Source organism: Danio rerio, chromosome 6, assembly GCF_052040795.2.
Source record: "Danio rerio strain M-AB ecotype USA chromosome 6, GRCz13ab, whole genome shotgun sequence".
Taxonomy (NCBI): Eukaryota; Metazoa; Chordata; class Actinopteri; order Cypriniformes; family Danionidae; genus Danio; species Danio rerio.
Window position 1 is genome coordinate 9,378,236 of NC_141026.1, and position 15,785 is coordinate 9,394,020.

The window sequence follows — 15,785 nt, forward strand, 5'->3', positions numbered from 1 at the left end:
TTAAAGTGGGTCTCAGATTGTACAAGAAGCACTGCATTAAATAACATTTCCCCCGCCATATCTTTATAATATGAGCATTTATTTTACCCCAGTATATTCAATGGAGCTTCTGCGTTAGCCTGCTGATTCTGACGGGCGCGTGCGAGTAAACAGCTTTTTGTCTCGTTTTACGCTTGAGCAACTAAATAAATGCTAAATAAATGTTTATTTAACTGAATGTATTTTAATGACATTACAACATCAATGCTGTATAAGGAACCGTATAAAATGAGAAAAAGTTCACAATAACAGGTCACCGGAAGTGTATCAGCATGGGAACAGCCCTAGCTCAGCATATACCCTATTAGATTTTACTTCATCAATGCTAATAAACAGTTAATACCTTAATAATAGCAGGCAATAAGCCAGTAGTAAAAAAAGGGTTATTACTGAAACTTAAGTGTTACATATTAAATTTGTCTGTTATTCCCACGTGACCCATTTTGAAATCTACTTGCCTGCTCTCCTGCTCAAGCTGCTCCTCCAGTTGTGCCACTTTGGCTTCGAGAGCTGAGATGGAGGACTTGAATTTGGATTTGACTTGGTTCTCCATCTCCTGCAGTTTAGCCTTCAGCTCTTTATTCTGCCTCTCCATCAGCTGTCTGGCGCTCTCGTTCTTTTGGGATGTGGTGCGCTCGGCCTGCAGCTCGTTGGTGAGCTGGTCGACCTGAAGGATGAAGAAAACGTTTGAGGAAATGAGATGGCTTTTTTTGTGTTTATACAAACGACATAAAGCTCTGTTTCTGCAATGGCATTTTTCCATTGCAAATAACCACTGTAATTATGTCTAAATGCGCCATTTTAAAAAAAAAAAAGCTCTGGATTGTGTGCAAGTGCTTTGAAAACAATATCTCTGAAATAAATAAGTAATTCTTTTGTAAAGGGGTCCAGGAAAAAACAGGCGTATTCTAGGATTTTTTTTAACATTAATTAGTTCGTTCATTCGTTTATTCTTTAATTCATTAATTAAGCAATCAATCAATCAATTCATTCATTCATTCATTTGTTCATTTATTTTTGAGTTGAAACCTGCAAATACTGTATAATTTTCTTAATAGCCAAATTAGAGCAAATACTAAATGGGGAAACATTTCAAAACAAAAAAAAAGGTAATTCATTTTAGGAACGCCTATAAAGAAATCCTATAAAAAATACTACCATTTGAGACCAAAGATCAGAGATATATGGATACAAACCTGACATCATAGTATATAATTAAGTGTAATATTTTTAATAATAAAATTATTTAATCACAATATTAATTAGGGATGCACAGTGGCTTTATCGATATCGGCCAATTAATGATATTTTTAGACAATATCTTTAAGACGATAAATCATGTATTATTTTAGATGGTTAAACCACTTCACGTCTTCTCTGCCAGCCAATTTTTTATTATTTTACTGGTATTTCCCCAGTACTCGGTTAAAGCTGGAAGTGCATCTGCTGTGTAAAACATACACTGGATAAGTTGGCGGTTCATTCTGCTCTGGCGACCCCTAATGAATAAAGGGAATAAGCTGGAGGAAAACAAATGAATGAATGGTGTTTTGATTTCGGTTAATGTTCAGCAACTTTGTTGCTTTATTTATGCATAATATTCATAAAGAAGGTTGGCCACAGAAAAGAAACAGTTAATTAATTACATTCAGAACTGTTAACTATACGTGTTTTCCTTTAGTTTTTGCAATCATGCAGAATTTTTTTTATCTTTTATATTTATATTTATTGGCCAATATATTGGTCTCCAAATCTAAAGACTATTATTTTTTAATATAATATTCAAAACTAGCAGGCCATTTAACCTATGGACTTTACGCATTTCCTGACCATCAGGCAGGGTCCTGGATTGAACATGAAACAATTATGTTTCATGTTTTGCCCCCCTATTTGCTCTTACAAATAGCTAATGTTATTTTTAAGTGTACTTGGCTGACTCCTGTACTTCATTTGCATACTTTGTTTAGATTTGTCTCAACCTCTATGTATCACTGCCCCCTAAAATGTGATTGAATTGAGTGCAAAGCAGCACTAGTTTCGATTTTTAAATGATGAATACAGCAACCGTAAGTTCTCATTAAAGGATTGTGCTTTGAAGATACCCGAAAAGTCTCCTGGCCTGTCGCTTTTTCAATTCACAACAGGTCAATATTTCCAAATGGGTCCATCCCTAATATTAATGTCTATTTGATGTACTGTAACGCATGTACCTGCTGTGCGCTCTTTCTCAGCCTGTCATTGAGCATCTCCATGTTGCCTTGCTCCTCCTCCAGTTCCTCCTCCAGCTGCTGAATCTTGGCTTCAAGCCGTCTCTTCTCATCAGACAGTGCAGACCTTTGAGGTTCAGTCAAGACACATATTAGTTTCAATCCGAATATATGCACGGAGCACATTTCTGTGGTAATATTTTAGTACATAAATGCTTCTGGTATGTCTAAAAAGTGCAATATTTCACATAACTGAAGTCTAGAACTACTCTCTGTTCCTGTACAAACAGTTAAACTAAATATGCCTACTATTAATTGTAACAGTGAACCACATGTTTTTCAATGGAAGTCAATATATCAGAGGTTTATAATGAATTCCATGGGATAAAACTATTTCAGTGATATTTTGTTGTCATACTCACTTTCCAGATGCATTGCTGGCCAACTCATCAGCCAGTTCATCTCTCTCAGCTTCAACTTGCTTTTTAGCCCTCTCAGCTGCGGCCAGGTCCTGCGTTTAAGGGATTTTAAATCTTATAATCGTTTCTGAAAACTCCCTGAAACGTATTATGTACTTGAATTGCCACTTAAAGGGATAGTTCAACCAAAAACTAAATTCTGTCACTGTAGACTTACCCTCAGCTTGTTATAAAGCTGTCTGAATTTCTTTCCTCCAAGGTTTTTTTTTTTAGTAAACTAAGACTAAAACTACTGGTCAGAAAACATTTTCATTAACTGAAATAATTTATTTTTTTTACAATTAAAAAAAAACAATAGTCACTGAAATACTACCTAAAATGTAATTATAATTAGCTTGTTTTCAGAATTAAAGCACTCATTCTGCAGTGGAAAATCTGACACAAGCAGCTGTAAATGTGCTTTTACAGACAAACTGAATAAAAAAAAAAATCTTCATTTGCCAACTGCATATTTGAGATTTAATATGAAGCAGTTTAATCTAAAGAAGTTTAACATGAATGATTCTTCAACATGTTTACTTTTCTTTGTGTAAGTTGCATTTGCGTGGGTTTTAGATTCAGTGTTTGTTCCAACAGTTTTATTCAAACATTTTATTTTTATCACCAGGAGATTTGCGCAAGAGTTAATGTAAACTGTGCAAACACTAAACTTTGCTCTGGTCAACACTGGACATGTTCTGTTGAATCTGATAACCAAGAATTACTTAAACTAAAACTGAAGATATACAAAAAAACTTTATACAAATGTGTTTACAAAATCAGCTTAAATAAAATAAACAAAACCATCAATGAAACAAAGTAAAACTAGACTAAAATTGCAATAGAATAAAAATAAAAACTAATTTAAAATGCAAAGCTTTAATTTCCTTGCTTTCCTCTAATGAAAATAAAAGAAGATATTTTGAAGAATGTTCAAATCAGCTTTTTTTCCTACGATGTATATCAGGGGTTACAGGTTTACAACATTCTTTAGAATATAGAATTTTGGTTCAACAGAAAAAAAGGCAAATAAAACAGTTTTGACAGTTGTTTTGGTGTAGAAAATAGTTCTTGGAGCTTCGTATGACTTTTCTCTCTGCTACCCTCAGTCAGACGGTTCCGCAGCACATGGTCACGCACTAGCCGGCTGAAGGAAAGCTTCTTCCCTCAGACTATCAGGCTGATGAATACTTAACACACCCAACACAGACTCTTCCATACCCCTCACTGCACACCTTCAATGTGTAGCATGCAGTGCACTTTAACCAATCCATACTTGAAACAATACTGCCGACAACTATGTGGACACCTATTCATTGTACATATCGCTGACAATTTTACATTTTCCTGTTTTTTTGGAAGTATGCTGTTTTATTTTACACAGTCGTTGTATTTGCCTCGTCTGTATTTTGTACTGTCTGTATTTTGCACTGTCGTTGTATTTGCCCCGTCTGTATTTTGCACTGTCATTGTATTTGCACTCTTTTGTACTGTCTGGAGCCAGCACCTGAGCTTTTCACTCATCATAGCACACGTGCTGCTGATGATATGACAATAAAAGTGATTTGATTTAATTTGATTTGATTTGTATGAGTAAAGTTGAACCACTGAAGCCACATGGAATGTTTGGACAATACATTAGTTTCCTATTCAGGACCCGAATTGCTCATTGCTTTCTATGGAGGATGAGGGAGCTCTAAAATTAATTAATCTATAATATTTTCATTTGTGTTCCAAAGATGAATAAAAGTCTCAGGGGATTTGAAATAAATGAGGTTCATTAACAAAATTTAACTTATGGGTGAACTAACTCTTTTAGTATATAATAGTGGTTCTCAAACTGTGGTACGTGTACCACTAGTGGGCTTCCTTCTAGTGGTACGCGGAGGAATTAAATATGTCATGTACATGCTCCACACATTTCAAAATTCATCAAAAATGATGTATATAATATGCCATAAATGACATATAGCCTATATTTCTGAGGTAATCTGCCACGTTTTTTTTTAACTGTGCAGACTTGTAGCTGCTTTACTGGGCCTACTACGCTACTGTATTTCAATACTGCTCATTTTGGTGGTACTTGGAGATACAATTTTTTTCTGAGGTGGTACTTGATGAAAAAAGTTTGAGAACCACTGGAATGTAACATATATAAGCCTAATTCCACATGTAAGCATTTTCACACACGTATGCTGACACTCAGTGGGTGTAACTGCTATCTTTTTGATGGGGATGTCACATGCATACCATTTATTGAACTAAAGCTCACCTCTTGCAGCTGTAGAAGTTCAGCCTCCAGAGTCTTGGCCTTCCTCTCATTCTCCTTGGCACTGGATAAAACTTCTTCCCTGGCAGCATGAGCATCATCCAGCTCTCTTTGGAAGTCTTTCATTTGAGCCTAAGTTATAAAAACACAGCAAAATGAGTAATAAATGTATCACATTCAATACATTAAAGGTGCTGTATGTAAGTTTTTGACTCTTCTGAAGTATAAGAATACCTTAATTTATTTCAAGATATTTAAGAAACACGCTAAGTGAACATGCTTTATCTAAAAAACAATGCTACAGTCAGATCTTTTTCTTTGAAAAAAGGGTTTCTGTGCCCGAATGTCTGTCTTTGTTTTGGTCTTTATAACCTGCCCACTGCCATTGTTCTCAATTATATTTCCTTGGTGGAAAAAAACTGTATTTTATTTTTTAGTCATGAAGGTTGCCTCAATATATAAGAGCATGGCCAAAAATGGGGCATTCAGAGGACAAAAGAAACAACAAATAATATAAATATTACAAATGTAAACATTAATTGAGCAGCTTATATTGTAAGGCTTGATCGTCATGCACACTTGCTGCTGTTTGAGTCATCAATCTGGCAACCTGCATCTGTGTTGAGTCATTGCAAAGACTATAGAAAGCACAAGACATGTCACTCAAATTGTTTTAAATAGAGAAAACTGTAATGGTAAATATAGAGAATGAAGCCCCGCCTTCTAGTACAGGAGCCAATCATCGATCGATATCCACTGACGATTCTCCTAGGGAGGGGCTCGGACTAGATGTGAGTTTCTGCAGATTTGTGTGATTCAAATGTTTAGAAATGAAACGAAAGAAACAGTTGTTTTTTCATTTTATTGTTGATTCCTATTATGAAATTTAATAGTAAATTTTATTTAATAGTAATAGTAAACTCACATTCTGACCAAAAGTTGTTTTAAAGATGGCCGTCTAACGAGAAATGACCTGCTTTAAAGGGACTTTAGTCACTGTCAGAGGGCACTAGTGGAAAAACTGCCCTCTCCAATATTTAGATTTTGGACTCCAATACCTAGTTCAACCACTAGGTCAATCATAGGTTTTATAAATCCACACGAGGTGGTTTTAATTAGCAAATAATATAAATATTACAAATGTAAACATTGATTGAGCTGCTTATATTGTAAGGCTTGATCGTCAGGCACGCTCGCTCCTGTTTGAGTCATCAGTCTGGCACCCTGCATCTGTGTTGAGTCATTGCAAAGACTATATAATACACAAGACATGTCACTCATATAGTTTTGAACAGGGAAAAGTGTAACGGTCATTATAGAGAATGAAGCCCCGCCTTCTAGTACAGGAGCCAATCATCGATCGATATCCACTGACGATTCTGGGGGTTGGGGGGGGGGGGGGGGGGGGGGTGGGGGAGCTCGGACCAGATGTAAGTTTCTGCAGATTTTTTTGTGATTTGAATGTTTAGAAATGAAACTAAAGAGACTGTTGTTGTTATTATGAAATTATTATGAAATTTAATAGTAAATTTTATTTAATAGTAATAGTAAACTTACATACTGACCGAAACGTGTTTTAAAGATGGCCATCGAGTGTAATTACTTGCCTTAAACGGACTTTAGTCATTGTCAGAGAGGCTGAGTGAAAAAAACATTCCCCTCATACTTTAAATTTGGACTGCAATATCGAGTTCAACCACTAGGCCAATCCTACATACTGCACCTTTAATCTGTTCATGAAATGTTTTAACCTGGAGCTTTCGGAGCTGCTTGATGGCCTCGTCTCGTCCCTTGTTAGACGTCTCAATCTGTCCCTCAAGGTCCTTTAGGTCTCCCTCCAGCTTCTTCTTGGAAGCAGCAAGTGCAGTCCTTTGCTTGCGCTCATCTTCAAGTTCGGTTTCCAGCTCACGCACCTGTTGGTGAGGATATACATTTAAACACTTATATAATTGGATATCCCAGTATGGGTAATGAAGAGCTACTGCACCTGCTTGACCAGCTGCCTCTTCTTTTCCTCTCCTTGCTCATCTCTGCCCTGGAGGTCTCGCTCAAACTGAGCCTTCAGAGCCTGCATGTTCACTTCGAGACGCAGTTTGGCATCTTCCGCAGCCTGTAACTCATCTTCCAGCTCTTCCAGCTGTGTCTTCATCTCTTCGACTTGAGCCTCTAAGCCACGTTTTGACTTCTCAAGCTCATGCACCTGAAATTAGGTATAAGTTTGATTGAAATATTCCAATGCAAGGAATGTTTCAAATTTTCCTTTACACTACTGAACTTACGTTTTTGCCCACGTCGTCTTTGGAGCTGACTAGATCCTCCATTTCAGCACGAAGGGCTTTATTGGCTCTCTCGAACTCCTCGCGGGCTTCTTGAGCTTCCTCCAGAGCTCTGGCCAAAGACAGAGCCTTTGTCTCCTTCTCTCTAGCCTCGGCCTCTGCGCGATCTCGCTCATCTGCATACTTACTAGAGATGCTCTTCTCTTCAGCAAGCATCTGAAAGGAAACAGCAGAAATGAACATAGAGCGGGTAAAATAACTATTGAACACTTCACGATTTTTCCTGATAAATGTATTTCTAAATAAGCTGTTGACATGATATTGACCCAGAGTTTGGATAAAACCCAAACAATCCAAACATAGAAAAATCTCAAAAATGTGTTATGAAAATGGAATGACTCAAGGAGAAAGTACTGAACTACTAAAATGAATTTAAAACTGTGTATAAAAGGCTTTTTTTTTTAGGTAAGGACAGCTTTAAGTGGCCTCTTGTATGCAGATTGTAGTCACATGCATTGCTCAGGTGCTATTTTTTCTTCAACAGTCTTCAAATCTTAAAATTTCTGAGGGTCTCTTCTATCAACTCTGATCTTTAGTTTTTTTTTTTCTATCGGATTCAGGTCAGGTAACTAGTTGCTCCATTCTAGCAGCCTATTTTTTTTTCTGAAACCAGTTAAGAGTTTGTTTGGCTGTGTTTGTGATTATTGTCTTGCTGAAATGTCCACCCTGGTTTCATCTTCATCATCCAATGTGCAGGACTGCTAAATATCTGCTGAAAGATTTCAGCTGCTGTCTGGTCCTTCCATGCCTTTTTACACCTTCCTTTCTTCATGTGTTCAATACTTGTTTTTCCCTGTTTCATCTCATCTTATTACATATAACTCAATTTCTAAACTATTTCGTTTTGTTTTCTTTGTATGTATGGATTACTTTGGTTGCTATAAACATCTGGCGAACATTTCAAGTCAACAGCACCCTTACAAATATGCTTTCCGAGAAAAATAGTGAATATTTTTTCAGCTGTATGTCAACATCCAATGAGAAAAAACAAAAACAAACAGAAACCTGATCAAACTTCTTCTGTTTCTTCTCAAGGTTGGACACCAGCTGTCTCTGGTTGTCCAAATCCATCAGCGTGTCCTCAAGCTCCTGCTGCAGTCTGTTCTTGGTCTTCTCAAGCTTATCATAGGCTGCGGCCTTCTCCTCAAACTGAGTATTCGCTGCCTCCAGGTCTCTCTGCAGACGCTTCTTACCCTCCTCTAAAAGCTCCACGTTACCCGTCATTTCTTCCAGCTTCTTCTTGAAGTCAGAGAGCTGTGGCCATAAAGGATAATCACGAGTGAAACATTGATGCTTTTCCAGATGAATAGAGCAAGACTACTTCAGAATACAATGTTAACCTGAATGTTAAGTGTTGAGACATGTCTCTCCACATTTCTCTTGGCTTCTGCTTCCTCGTCAAGCTGCTCCTGAAGGGCGTTGCGGTCATCCTCTATTTGGCGTAGCTTGGTAGACAATTGCAGCTTCTGTCTTGTTTCTTCAGCTAGCAACTCCTAAAAAAGACAGAAACTGTAAAGCAACAACTCCAACTATGTTGAGAATTACAAATGCCATAGCTGATCTATACAGTACAGTTGATAAATCTAATTGTATATGGAATAACATCTCATACAACATTTTGGTTACACTGTAAAAAGCGATTAGTTGCTTAAAGTAGTAAACTTATTGTAACTTAGAACTGTTAAGTTGACTTAAAAGACACAAAAAATACAATTATGTAATCATTTACTCACTGTCATGATCACCAGCGATCAAACCACCAGAGGTCGCTGGTAAACACTCACGTTCACATGAACTACAAATCTGCTGGTAAATGGACTACAAGATCCAGTTATGCTCCACACACACAACCGGTTCCAGATCCTGACTGATTGCATACACACAGCTGATGCTGCTCAAGTACTGATTACACACACATATATACAGCTCACTTTGAATCTCTCATCGCTGAGTCTTGTTATCTGCTATTGTGATACTACAATGCTTTTTCCTTTGTCTTGTTTTGCCGTTTTTTGATCCTTGCCTTGTTTATCTGTGTATTCCTGTCTGCCGCCTGCCTTTTGACCATCTGCCTGTTAATTGACCACGACTCTGGATTACTCTCATACATCTGTTTGCTCCTGTATTGACCACTGCTTGCCTGACTATTCTAATAAACCTGCATGTGGATCCTCACCTCTGTTGTCAGTGTCACTTCCCGTGTTACACTCACCCTTTACTTGTTCCAAACCACTTTCTTTCTTCTAGTAAACTCAAAAGAAGACATTTTGAAAATGTTGTTAAGCTGTAACCACTGACTTCCACAGTATCTGTTTTTCCTACAATGGAAGTCAATGTTTACAGGTTTTTTAGCCTTCTTCAAAATATAATTTTTAGAGTTCAGTAGCATATAGAAACTCATAATGTTTTATAACCACTTGAGAGAGAGTAAATAGTAAGTAAATTTTCATTTTTTGGGTGAACTATCCCCTTAATGTAATTTTTAAAATTATGCAGATGGTTCATTTCCTTATAATTTTTAATGCAATGAGTTTACTCACTTTTTTAAAGTAAAGCCAGCTAATTGCTTTTTAAAGTGTAGCTTCAGTTTTGTCACTATAAATGAAAGTACCATATAAATATATTAAATATAAATTTTATGTTGAATGATGGTGTTCCGTTATTTTATTTTTTTCAATTGCTATTTGAAACATGCATGTAGACACTTTACTTGCATTAAAGATGAATATGCTGTGTATAAATAAATAATTAAATTGCTAAATTTAATTTGATGAAGACACCAAAATAAGATGTCTCGTTTTTGACCCTCATACCTGTGTGTCTTGAACTTGAGAACTCAAGCTAGCCACATCCTTGCTAAGCTTTATGTTCTTTCCCTCAGCTTCATTGAGAAGGTTGGTAACGCTCTCCAGCTCCACCTGCAATAACAAAGGCCACATGTTAAATACACCATTTGCACAAAATGAATGTCAAAAACAAGGGTGTTTCTAGGATTTTATTCGTCCATTCGTAAATTGTTTCTTCGGCTTATCCCTTATTTATCAGCATTTATATATATATATATATATATATATATATATATATATATATATATATATATATATAGTATATATATATATTAGAATTTTTTTTCTTTTTTAAATATTTCTCAAATGATGTTTAACAGAGCAAGGAAATTTTCACAGTATGTCTGATAATATTTTTTCTTCAGGAAAAAGTCATATTTGTTTTATTTCGGCTAGAATAAAAGCAGTTTTTTTTAAAAAAAAAATCCATTTTTAAGGTCAAATTATTAGCCCCTTTAAGCTTTGTATTTTTTCGATATTCTAAAGTAGTGGTTCTGAACTGGTTTGGCCATGGGACCCACATTTTTACATGGTCATAAAGCCGCTACCCAAATTTTTAGGAACCATAATATAATTTTAGGAATTAGAATTAACTTGTGTTTATCTGTCAACATACACAAGTAAACCATAAGAAAATCACCAAGACCTACAAATAAATAAATAAAATATTTAATTGCTGTCATTTAACAAAATGTATTAAATTATAGAAATATTCCAAAGTAAAAACGTCAAATACTGTGAACAGTGATTAGGGTAAGGAAAAGTTCAGTTACCATTAACTAAACTGAACAGTTAATAAAAATTGTTGAACAGAACAAACCAGCAAATTAAAGTAAAATAATTAAAATTATCATAACCCTTTTTATAAAAAAATTTTCTCTTCTGCTATTGTGATAGCTTTCTTGGCCTTTGATGAGCACAGTAAGATGCGCCTGTACTGAGTGCCTGTACTTGTTGAACATGAAGATGTTAGGCACTTCTTAGCTATTGGGAGTCGTCTTTGAATATAGTCCATAGGTTTGTCCTTGCAACTAGGATGTTTGATTTCTAAATGTCGTTTTAATTTAGAAGGTTTCATGCTCTTGTGAGAGCACCTCACTACATACGACACACTGAGGTTTTAAGCCTTTTTTTTTAAGCCGTCGTCAATATAAGTAAATCCACACTTTACATACTTACCCTTTCACATCATTGTTGCCATAATTAAATGAAATTTCACATGTACAGTTGTCTAGCGTACATTTCAAAATAAAAGTCCGATATAAGCAAAATAAGTTTTTTTTTTTTTTGATCACACACTCCCTGACCCACTAAAAATGTTCCCGCGACCCACCCTCCAGTTGAGAAACACTGGTCTATAGAACAAACCATTGTAACACAGTAACTTGCCTAATTACCCTAACCTGCCTAGTTAACCTAATTAACCTAGTTAAGCCTTTAAATGTTACTTTAAGCTGTATAGAAGTGTCTTGAAAAAATACCTAGTATTTACTGTCATCATGGCAAAGATAAAATAAATCTGTTATTAGAAATGAGTTAGTAAAACTATTATGTTTAGAAATGTGTTGAAAAAAAGTCTTCTTTCCATTTAACATATATTGGGGAATAATTATACAGGGGGGCTAATAATTCTGACTAAAACTGTGTATGAATATACCCTCCATCACTCACAGTGATTTTAGAGACCCGATCTCCCAGCTCAGCTTTGTGCCTCTCGCTGTCATTAAATCGAGACTGCAGATCAGCCAGCTGTCCTTCCAGCTTCTTCTTCTTGTGCTCCACATCCTGTTTGCCCTGAGTAAGAGAACGGAGCTCCACGTGGAGTTCTGACGTCTCCTTCTCCAGAGCTTGCTTGGCTTTCTCCAGGTTTACCTTCACCTATAAATCATTTTACATCAGCACTTCAGATTCAGAAAGTCAATCAAACCAACATCATTTAGTTCTGGATATGGTTGCCTACCCTCTTGGACTGCTCCAGTTGCTCTGTGAGCTCCTCCAAAGTTTGGGTGTGTTTCTGTCTCATCTCCTGCACCTGAGCCTCATGGACGCGGCTCTCGTCCTCAATAGCTCTCTTCAAAAGAGTCACTTCCTGCTCACGTTTGGCCCTGAAAATATGGTATATGCAGCCTTATGATTGAGGTAATGGTACAATGATTTTCTTATTTAGAGTTTTTGTCTTGTTTATAGTCCAAATATTTAAAAATTCTTTAATTAAGAAGCATTTGCTTGAGAAGCAAAAAAAAAAAAAATCTTATTTTCAGAAATAATGTCAAAATTAAAAGTGAATTTATGAATCCAATATGTAAAATAAAGTATAAAAATATGTATAATAACATCTAAAATAATCTTACTTCGAAGTGAATTTTGGTTTGTCCCTTTGGCCAATTATTTAGTTAGTTATAAGTGGAAAACTCACTTAACTTTGACATATTATTTCTGAAAACATGAAAAAAAAATTTATATATATATATATCTATATATAGATATATCTATAAATATATATATATATATATATATAAATATATATATATATATATATATATATATATATATATATATATTTTTTTTTTTTTTTTTTGTCTAGAAAACTTTCATACTATTTTTGTTTCCACTATGGATATCAATAGCTGTTTTCTTTTCAACATTCTTTCAAATATCTTGTTTTGTGCTCATATTCAAATTCATAAACATTCGAATATGCTTGTGTGAGGAAATGTTCATTTTTGAGTGAACTATCCCTTTAAATCTATACAAGTCACATCAGATTCAGTCACTGTGTCCACACACACCTGAGCTCCTGCTGAGTGGCTGTGGTGTCCAGTGTGTCCTCCAGCTCTGATTTGAGAGCTTCAAGCTCCTCTCCCAAGTCTCTTTTGGTCTTTTCAGCCTTGTTCCGCGCAGCCCGCTCTGACTCCAGGTCCTCTTGAAGATCCGAGATGTGTCCCTCCAGCTCCCTGATCTTCTTCAGAGCATTGTTTTTCTGACCTGTCTCATCCTCCAGTCTAGTGTAAATGCAAGATGGAATAAACTGTAGTTACTGAAGTTGTCTATGACAGGAAAGTACACAAAAGTTCAACCAAAATGAAGATGTTTTGAAAAATGTTGAAATCTGTAACCATTGACTTCCATAGTATTTGTTTTTCCTACTATGGATGTTAATATTTAAAGGTTTCCAACATTTAAAAAATATCTTCTTTTGTTTTTAAAAGAAAAAAGAACTCATATGAGGGTAAGTAAATGGCCATTAATTGTTTGACGAACGATTAACTTAACATAGTTAACATAGTATTTGTTTTTCCTACTATGGATGTCAATGGTTACAGGTTTTTAACATTTTTCAAAATATTTTCTTCTGTGCTCAAAAAAAAAAAGAAAAAAAAAACTATCCATTTGAGGGTAAGTAAATGGTGATTAATTTTTTGGGTGAACCATTGACTTCCATAGTATTTGTTTTTTCTACTATAGATGTCAATAGTTACAGGTTTTCAACATTTTTCAAAATATCTTCTTTTGTGCTCAACAACTACAACAACAACAAAAAGTATCCATTTGAGAGTAAGTAAATGGTGATTCATTTATCATTTTTTGGGTGAACCATTAACTACCATAGTATTTGTTTTTCCTACTATGGATGTCAATGGTTACAGGTTTCCAACATTTTTCAAAATATCTTCTTTTGTGTTCAACAGAAAAAGGAAACACATTTGAAAGTAAATAAATGGTGATTAATTTTTTTATCTTTGGGTGAACTGTTGACTACCATAGTATTTGTTTTTCCCACTATGGACGTCAATGGCTACAGGTTTCCAACATTTTTCAAAATATCTTCTTTTGTGTTCAACAGAAAAAGGGAATTCTTTTAAGGGGAAGTAAATGGTGATTAATTTATCATTTTTGGGGGAACTATTGACAACCATAGTATTTGTTTTTCCTACTATGGATGTCAATGGATACAGGTTTCCAACATTTTTCAAAATATCCTCTTTTGTGTTCAACAGAAAAAGGAAACTCATTTGAGGGTAAGTAAATGGTGATTAATTTTTCAATTTCGGGTGAACCATTGACTTCCATAGCATTTGTTTTTCCTAATATGCAAGTCAGAGGTTACAGGTTTCTAACATTTTTCAAAATATCTTCTTTTTGTGTTCAACAACAACTAAAAAACTTAACCAATTGAGGGTAAGTAAACGGCTTTTCATTTTTCATTTTTGAGTGAACTGTCCCTTTAATATCCCAGATGTTATATTAATTAAAAAATAATTGTGTGTACCGCGCCAATGCAGCCTGTAGCTCCTCCTCTTTCTTAGCCAGCTGGGCTTTCAGATCTGCAATCTGAGCTTGAAGGTCAGCGATCTGCTCCTGGAGGTCATTGGATTCCGCCTCCAACTTCCTCTTGGCTTTATCCAACTCCTGTCGTGTCTTCTCCTCTTTTTTCAAGCGCACTATAGATTGCAATAAATATTATATTCAAAAATTTTTTGTGATAATTAGACATCAATATAAAGACAATCATTGCAATTATGAATGAAAAGTGAATAACAGACAAACCCTCCAGTTCTGAGATCATTGACTCGTGCTTGTTCTTCAGCTTTGTGAGGTTTTTGGATTTTTCTTCTTCTTCTGCTAGGTTTGAGCTAAAATCTGCTATCCTTTCTTCTAGAATCTTCCTCTCCTGCAAACAGAGTTCTGAAGATTGAGCACACATAAAATTCCCCCGCTACCACAATATGGCATCCAAAGAAAGAAAAACGGAAGCCAAACCTTCTGCAGTTTGTTGTTTTGGTCGTCCATTATCAGGATATCATCCTCTAGCTTTTTGATCTTTGCATCACAGGTGACCTTCTCCAGCTGCAGCTTCTGACGAGCGTCCTCTTCCTCCTCAAGATGCTCCTCAAGATCCTTGCAACATTAATTCAGAAACAAGAGAGAGAAATATGAATGCACATTTCGGCAGGTAAAGGCAGCATTATTAGATTTTCTTGTAAGTGAAGAAAAATAAAATGATGTACCTAAATTCAATATAAAAATGTGACTTGACTATGTTTTAGGTAGAGACCAAACAATACTAAGAACTTGTAAACAATATAAACACGCAATTTTATGTGCTGTGTTTAGGTGTATAGCTTCACCAAACTTTAAAATACCGTAATTGATCAGCTAGATTTAGCAGACCCTGAGATAATATTCAAAGAGTTCCATTTGTTGTTGCTTAAAGGGATAGTTCACCCAAGAATGAAAATTCTGGCAACATTTACTCATAGTAGGAAAAGCGAGTACTATGGAAGTCAATGGTTACAGATTTTCTGCATTCCACATTTATTCACCATTCAAGTTTCAAACCTTTATGAGTTTTTTTTTACTGGTTAAACACAAAAGAAGATATTTTGAAGAAAGCGGAATTTTGTAACCACTGACTTCCATATTATTAGCTTTTCCTAAAAAGGAAGTGAATGGTTACAGGTTTTAAACTTTTTTTTTTTCTTTACAAAATACTTTATTTTGTGTTCAACAGATAAAAATAATCATTAAGATTTGGAACCATTTAAAGGAGAGAAAATAGTGAGTAAATAATTAGTTTTGGGTCAACTATCTTTTAAACTAAAGCAATAGGATGTCCTGAGTCCAGTCAA

General features: G+C 35.4%; 1 protein-coding gene across 4 annotated transcripts in view; it reads right to left on the reverse strand.

Annotated features, from left to right (window-relative positions):
* myh11a (myosin, heavy chain 11a, smooth muscle) overlaps window positions 1–15,785 on the reverse strand; it is an 82,435-nt gene that overhangs the window by 12,901 nt on the left and 53,749 nt on the right. For all 4 annotated transcript variants that reach the window (XM_087255622.1, XM_087255620.1, XM_087255621.1 and 1 more), the window contains 16 exon segments: window positions 14,917–15,054; window positions 14,704–14,827; window positions 14,426–14,597; window positions 12,945–13,157; window positions 12,116–12,260; window positions 11,827–12,033; window positions 10,123–10,227; window positions 8,650–8,802; window positions 8,315–8,563; window positions 7,253–7,465; window positions 6,961–7,173; window positions 6,725–6,886; window positions 4,977–5,105; window positions 2,669–2,757; window positions 2,250–2,373; window positions 498–706 (listed from right to left, as the gene is read on the reverse strand). In XM_087255622.1, the coding sequence (XP_087111748.1) occupies window positions 498–706; window positions 2,250–2,373; window positions 2,669–2,757; window positions 4,977–5,105; window positions 6,725–6,886; window positions 6,961–7,173; window positions 7,253–7,465; window positions 8,315–8,563; window positions 8,650–8,802; window positions 10,123–10,227; window positions 11,827–12,033; window positions 12,116–12,260; window positions 12,945–13,157; window positions 14,426–14,597; window positions 14,704–14,827; window positions 14,917–15,054 (2,645 nt within the window).